Source organism: Engraulis encrasicolus, chromosome 21 (genome assembly GCF_034702125.1).
Source record: "Engraulis encrasicolus isolate BLACKSEA-1 chromosome 21, IST_EnEncr_1.0, whole genome shotgun sequence".
Taxonomy (NCBI): Eukaryota; Metazoa; Chordata; class Actinopteri; order Clupeiformes; family Engraulidae; genus Engraulis; species Engraulis encrasicolus.
The window spans coordinates 29,327,265-29,334,764 of NC_085877.1; the positions used below are offsets into that span (position 1 = coordinate 29,327,265).

The 7,500-nt window shown below is 42.8% G+C and overlaps 1 protein-coding gene across 1 annotated transcript in view; it reads left to right on the forward strand.

Annotated features, from left to right (window-relative positions):
- Positions 1-7,500, forward strand: part of dlg4b (discs, large homolog 4b (Drosophila)) — a 188,758-nt gene that overhangs the window by 97,950 nt on the left and 83,308 nt on the right. The window contains exon 5 of the mRNA XM_063187313.1: positions 6,775-6,825. Within this exon, the coding sequence (XP_063043383.1) occupies positions 6,775-6,825 (51 nt within the window). The remainder of the gene's footprint in view (positions 1-6,774; positions 6,826-7,500) is intronic.

Below are 7,500 nucleotides of genomic sequence, written 5' to 3' on the forward strand. Positions count from 1 at the left end.
ATTATATCAGGCATCACCTACGTACAAAGTCCTCCTCCTCCTCCTCACTGGTACCATGGTCTGGCTCACCACTACCTCACTGACCTCCTCCACCCCCCTGTGGTCTAAGGGCCAGCTGGCCATCCCCGCAGCGGCCTCAGGGCTACTAATGAGCCTTTGGCGTAGCTGCTTACTCCCACCCTTTGGAATAAACTACCCCACCTTCAAAATGCCTCTTCACAGGCCCTTCAAAAAGCATCTCAAAGCACACACACACACACATTCTGGATGTTTTGAAAGGCGTTTTACAAAAATGAATTCTGGAATTTAATGAATTCTCGAAATAAACTGCTAGAAATATTTACACGGTGCAACTTTAGCTCTGCCAGCCGCATCTCTGTCTCTGCTGTGCCCCGGTTTATTGCCATGGTGTCCAGTCAAGCGAGGTGAAATGAAGGTAGGCAGGACAGCTGAGGTGCTGGACCCCAGGCTATTAACTCATAATATACTAGGGACGGGCATTGGAAATTAGCTTTTGGCTAGAAATGCTATGATGCTTTCTGCTTGGTTGTTATGCAACCTACATGTTATGTATCTGTCCCTATCAAATAACCTTAACTAACTACCGGTAACTAAATTAACACTGCATGTGTTTCTCAACCTCTTTTTAGGCGAGGCACCCTTTCAGTTGATGAAAAATCTCAAGGCACCCCAAACCAACAAGCCGTAACATGGCATCGCATCGGCTACCACACAAGCTTAGAAAAGTAACATATCTTGTTGGTTTATCCCACACAGGCTATGTGTAGGCCATACAGGGGTGTTTATTGTGCGCAAATGGTAGATGAAAGATTCCACTGACTAAGCATTCATTTATTAATTTAGACAAACATGTATTATATTGCATAATTTATTTATTTATTTAGGTCAATTTCGCATACCGTCAGGCACGTTTCCGAGCACCCCTGAGGGGGGCGTGCGGCACCACAGGGTGCCACGGCACCCCGGTTGAGAAACACTGCCTTAATGCATGTGGTACGCTGTAATAGTCATTGAAAAGTTAACTACCATATACTACACTACTATGACATAACACAGGGCCTTTAGTAATAAAACACTACGACTTGGTCATTGCCATCCTGCTAGCAGCAAATGTACTGTATAACGCCAGGTCTTAACGGGTTAAGGCTGAACCACACTCTTTTTTTTTTAACTTCTTTTATTTTGATTTCCATATTCATACAGTGCATCGCTACATCACCATTCTTACAGATATATAAACACATCCACAACAATGAAAGAAAGAAAGATATATGTAGAGAGAGAAAAGGAGAAAGAAAGGAGAGAATGAACCACACTCTTGATGATGAAAGTGCCACAAACATGTGCCGATACCAGGCACCGATACTGCTAGTACATGAAACAATGCAGCATCTCATCACATTCCATTGATTTCAAAGCAGCATGGGGAAAAAAAACCTCTGCCTCATTAATGTACTAACATTTAACTCTACATAGAAATGGACAATAAAACAAAATATCACAGGTGGAGAAACGCGGCTGTGCCTTTATTTTCATTGCATGTGTGGGGTAAAAATGTCGGTGTCGGTACTCGGTATCGGCAAGTACAGACATCGACGTACTCGGTACTGTCAGTTTTCAACAAAAAGTGATATCGTGCATCCCTACTCCCAGCCCATTTCCCATCCGTTCTCTACCGTCCTGTCATGCAAAGGCAAAAAAAAAAAATCCCTAATAAATTTATAGCGCCTTTTTTTTAGGCAGAACAGCTGAATTGCTGGGCTCCTTGGCAATACTAAGCCCAAGTGTCTCTAACCCTGTGGTCCAGTCCTGGTAAAGTGTGTGTTTAACACGTGGGTCAGCGATGGGGGGTTGGGAGGAAGTGCGTGAGAGATTTTGGCACAGGTGCACACACACAGTACTCGCTAACACACACTTGGCATACGCGACCCAGCAGCCGGCCACAAGCATGGTCTGTGACGCTTCAGACACACACACACACACACACACACACACACACACACACACACACACACACACACACACACACACACACACACACACACACACACACACACACACACACACACACACATGTCTGCGCTGCATGGTCAGTGACGTCTAGTGCTCAGTTAGCAAGAGATACAAAGGAATCCCAGACTTTGGCCTCTGCCACTACAGCCCATCCTTTCACAACTAACCCACGCAAGTACGCACAAGCACGCACACACACACATGCACAAGCATGCACAAGCACGCACACTCACACACACACACACACACACACACACACACACACACACACACACACACACACACACACACACACACACACACACACACACACACACACACACACACACGCACGTGCATGCGCGCGCACACACACAGATCCTTCTGGGCTCTCCTCTCCTCTCCTCTCCTCTCCTCTCCTCTCCTCTCCTATCCTATCATATCATCTCTCATCCTATCCTATTCTATCCTATGCTACCATAACCTTTTCTAGGCTACTATGCTCCTACGAGTGTCTGGGCTGTTGTTGGCTCAGTATTTGTGTCACCGTGGCAGTAGGACAATTTGGATTACACACACACACACACACACACACACACACACACACACACACACACACACACACACACACACACACACACACACACACACACACACACACACACACACACACACACACACTCAAACTGTGTGCCGTTAAATCCCTCAGCGAGCATTACAGATATTAAAATGACATATTAATTACATATAGACGCACGGATACAGATAACACATATTAAAGATGATATATTAATTACACATACAGTACACACAGGCATACATATAGCACATATTTAAAATGATATACCTATTAATTACACACAGACACAGAAAGACAGATAACAAATACTCAAAAAACAAAAACAAAGATAAATTGTATACCACATAAAATATTTTCCGGTGGTCTTGAATATTTTATTTATTGCATTTTACACACATTGAAGAATGACAGTGCATTCCAAAGGAAGTACAAATGATAAAGAAATGAGTAGGGAGAATTAAACAAAAGCACATAGAAACATACAACAAAATACAGAACAGATACCAGATTTCATTGTCGTTTTATTTCTAATATAAAAAATTGCTAGCTTTATAAGATTGTCAAACATGAGACATAATGGCCCAAGTGAAGTGTTTGAACATCATAGCATACAGGCTGTGTGGCGTGTGTGCACCCACTGTAGTACCTTGCGACACACACCGCTGTTGACCTCTAGTGGTCAATTCATGAACTGCAGTCTCTGAAACCAGTCTCAGAACCATGGAGAGCAGCCTTGGCATAATCAGAGCTTCCAAGCACACAAAAATTCCCCAGCACGCCATTTCTCTCGGTTCATGGGGTGTTCATTGACTGTTTCACTGCACACAGGTTGCGAGCTTGTGTCCCAGCTGTATGTATATTATTTTTTAATGTTTTTTTTCAAACCCATTATAGGAATATATTGCATGTTCATCTATTGCTTGCTTTCTGTATTGTCTTGCTAAAAAGTGATCGTGTTGAATTTCGCAGGCCAGGAGAGACAGCCGAAAAACACTCTGAAGGAAAAAATATGTGTCCTGTCAATTGGAGTCCTCACCTTTTTTGATGATGGCATGTCATTGGACGTTATAACGTTCATGGGTACGAGGGCCACTGATAGCTTTTGCCAGACCCAAGACAAACTCATCCCCACCCAATGCATACAATGTAATGAAAACCAATTATCCGACCCCTCTCTCCTTGAGCCTGGGACAACCTGTTCCTTAGTCTACTCTTCTGGTGGTGACTGTCTCGATCACCTCGATCTGTCTATTGGAGCCGTAATTCTCTGAGGCTATCAGATAAAGATTGGTCCCATGGGATTAAAAAATGGGATTTTCATGGTCGTAAAAAGGCACTCAGTAGCACAGTGGCATTAGGGAGCTTTAAGGCCTCAATGAAGCTGCACTGCTTGTCTGCGGCGTTCAGACTTAAGAGATGGTGGTGATGGACAGGTGTTGTATCTGCAGAGCTCCACATTTGTGTGCAGTTACATACGATACGATACGATCATAATTTATTGTCAGTTTGCACTGAAATTCATTTTGCGTCCCTGAGCAACACTCGTTTACGAGAGGACATACACATAACATCACATCACAATACTATTGCACAACTGACAAAAAACAGAGGACACAGGCCATATTATTTCATGGACAAAAAAGCACCATACATCAAAAAACAACACACACACATACACACACACACACACACACACACAGACACAGACACAGACACAGACACACACACACACACACACACACACACACACACACACACACACACACAGACACACACACACACACACACACACACACACACACACACACACACACACACACACACTTTATCATCCCTTCGTGACAATAAAGTTGAGCTATACTGTAGTGAATACATGTTCCCTTAGTTGTCAGCATTAATGATGTACAGTATGTAGGGTGTGCATGTTTATAATTAAGTCATCCCGCAATGCATAGAAAATCCAGTACACACACGCACACACACACACACACACACACACACACACACACACACACACACACACACACACACACACGCACACGAACACGCACACGCACACGCACACATTTATAATAACATGTGTGTACAGTTAAGCAATCATGAAACACAATGAAGGCCTAATGTGGGTGTGTGCGCGCAAAGGATACATACACACACGCACGCACGCACGCACGTAAGCACGTACGTACGTACGCACGTATGCACCCACGTACACACAATCACGCACGCACGCACGCACACACACGCACGCGCGCACGCACACACACACACACACATGCACATGCACACGTGTGCCGCACACACACACACACACACACACACACTGTGCAATTAATGAACTCCACCATCAGGCGAGGCATGAAATAATAGGCTGTAAATGTTTTATCATCTCCCGTTATTATTACAAGGTGAGTCCATTAAATAGTTAGATTGTGGTTGTAATTCAGTTCCATAAAGATAATTCATTATCACTCGTTTCACAAGGGGCTATTGTTTTAGTAATAACCAGTCTGTGTTCCTTAACTGCCTCAGTGTAGAGATTTTGTACCAGAGGTACTATCTACGGCACTATTCAAAGTGAATTAAAAGCTCATTGAATCAAACTTTTACTTTACCTCCATCCATCAGTTTTGTGTTTTTTCTGTTTGCGGATTCATTGGTACTGTACTGTAGGTATGTTGGCTTTTCGGTTTCTTATAAGCACATTAACTTGCAACCTTTGTTATGGGCAGCTTTTGATGGAATGTTCAGGATTCGTCCAGATTCTGACTTGGAATTGTTGGCGATCATTGGTTGTGATCTTGATCATGTTTTCCATCCAATAATTATTTGAAAGGATTCATTGTTGCGAGATAGCCTTGTTGGGAATGTCAGACCATCTCATCTTATCAGATGTGCAATTTGCAAAGGAAAGACTCATCAACTCACCCTGGCTTTGCTCATGTTTCCTACGTGAGATCAATATCAAACTAAACCAAAGCACATCCCCAGCCCTAACCTGTCAGGGAAGAAAATGTTAATTGTGACCATCAGAATAATATTTGTGTCTGGACCAAAACCCATTCCTAACCCCTAACCTGTCACTAAAGACATTTTGGCACCTTCAGTTTGATCAGAAACAGCCACCTTTTCCTGGAAAGAAACGTCCACTTTAGTGGAGAACCATTCACCCCTGAGAAACCGTGTGAGCAAAGAAATCTCCACCATGACAATTTGATGAGAGGAGATTGGTTCGCCCTTTGCAAATTTGATGAGTAGAGATTTGTCCGGATATCCAAGTGCCCTGTGTACCCCAAAGGAGTGAAGATATTCTCCTGCCCTTTAGGAGCTTTTTGACAGCTAGAACTCAGTAATAAAATCCTTCTGTGCCTTTGTGACATCAGTGAGAATACAACTATTTGCAGTGTTCTGATTACATGTTTGACTGTACTCAACTGGCTAGCTGTTCTCTACATTTCCTTGCACTCGTTATGTATTTGTGTAAATGTCTGCTATTTTGCTATGCTGTGATGGACCCCCTTGTAATCCTTTATAGATGTGTTGGTAGTCCTTCAAATTCAAGGGTTATAGAAAGTGTTATCACATATTGTATTATTGCTCTGTTTCCCTTGCTTTCTCTGTTGTACTGTAGTTATGTGATGTGGTGGTTATATGTTTAAACACTATCATAGTATGTGCCAATATAGCAATTGGCAATCAATGTACATTACATTTCATTTTTTCAATGACCACTCCTTGCTACAGTCCCCATTTGTGTGTAAAGTCATTCTCCTCTAGTCTGCCATTTTCTATCCTTTCCTCCACTTTCCACCTCGTCTCTATACTTGCTTTCAAACCACCATGTATTGTAGTCTATTGTGTTTTACATTTTATTGTGTTTCTATGTGCAATCTCTCTCTCTCTCTCCTGTTGATCTTGCTCTTGATCCGTGTGTATATCTAAATGTGTGTGTGTGTGTTTGTGGTTTTCCCTATATGTTGTTGTATTAATGTAGTGCTTCTCTCTCTCTCTCTCTCTCTCTCTCTCTCTCTCTCTCTCTCTCTCTCTCTCTCTCTCTCTCTCTCTCTCTCTCTCTGGTGTGGTATACCTATGCCTATTATGTGTGTGTTGGTGTGATTTTGCCTTCTTGGTGTGTAACTGCCCTGTGCTCCCTGCGTCTTGTTGTACTGTGTGTGTTGCAGCCCGTGTTGTTACCCGGCAGCCAAACTCCTTACTACGCTACCTCCACTCTGGTAAGCACCGTCTCCGCGGCGATGCATGCCAACACTCCATTCTGATGTCATAATCACCCCCTCTCCACAACACACTGCCATCCTCCACTGCAGATGTGTGGAGCTCTGTGTGTCTCAGCTCGTGCTGTGATTGGCTATGCAGTTCATCTATCATTTACAAGCTTTTCTAGGAACTACAATGTTACAGGAAGTACTATAAAGGATTTCAATTACAGGCATGTTCATCATTTACAGTATGTCAGTGCATGCAACTGTGGTTTATTTTCTACCAGTTAGTTATGAAACCAGCCCGTACAGTTCACTGCAATGAGTATTGTTTTCCATCTCTGTGTGTCCTGTGCTTATTCAGTCTGCACCCAAGTTCATTACATACACAGCAGAAGTTTATTGAAACAATACAACAGCAAATGTGAGCCATAATCAAAGCTAAAGGTGGTCCAACAACACATTAGAGTGTGATCCTTTTTTTTTCTCTCTTTTTTTTTTCTTCGGTGGGGCTCTTTTTTGGTCCAGGCTGTGTATATTGCCAAAGGAAGATCTCAGCAAGACAATAGCTGTTGTATAAGTAAATGTTTTGTACAAGTATTCTGCATGACTATGGAGTGATATGTGTGATGATGATGTCATGGTGTAAGGAGACAGCAGAAATGAACTTATGTCACATGATGTAATAAT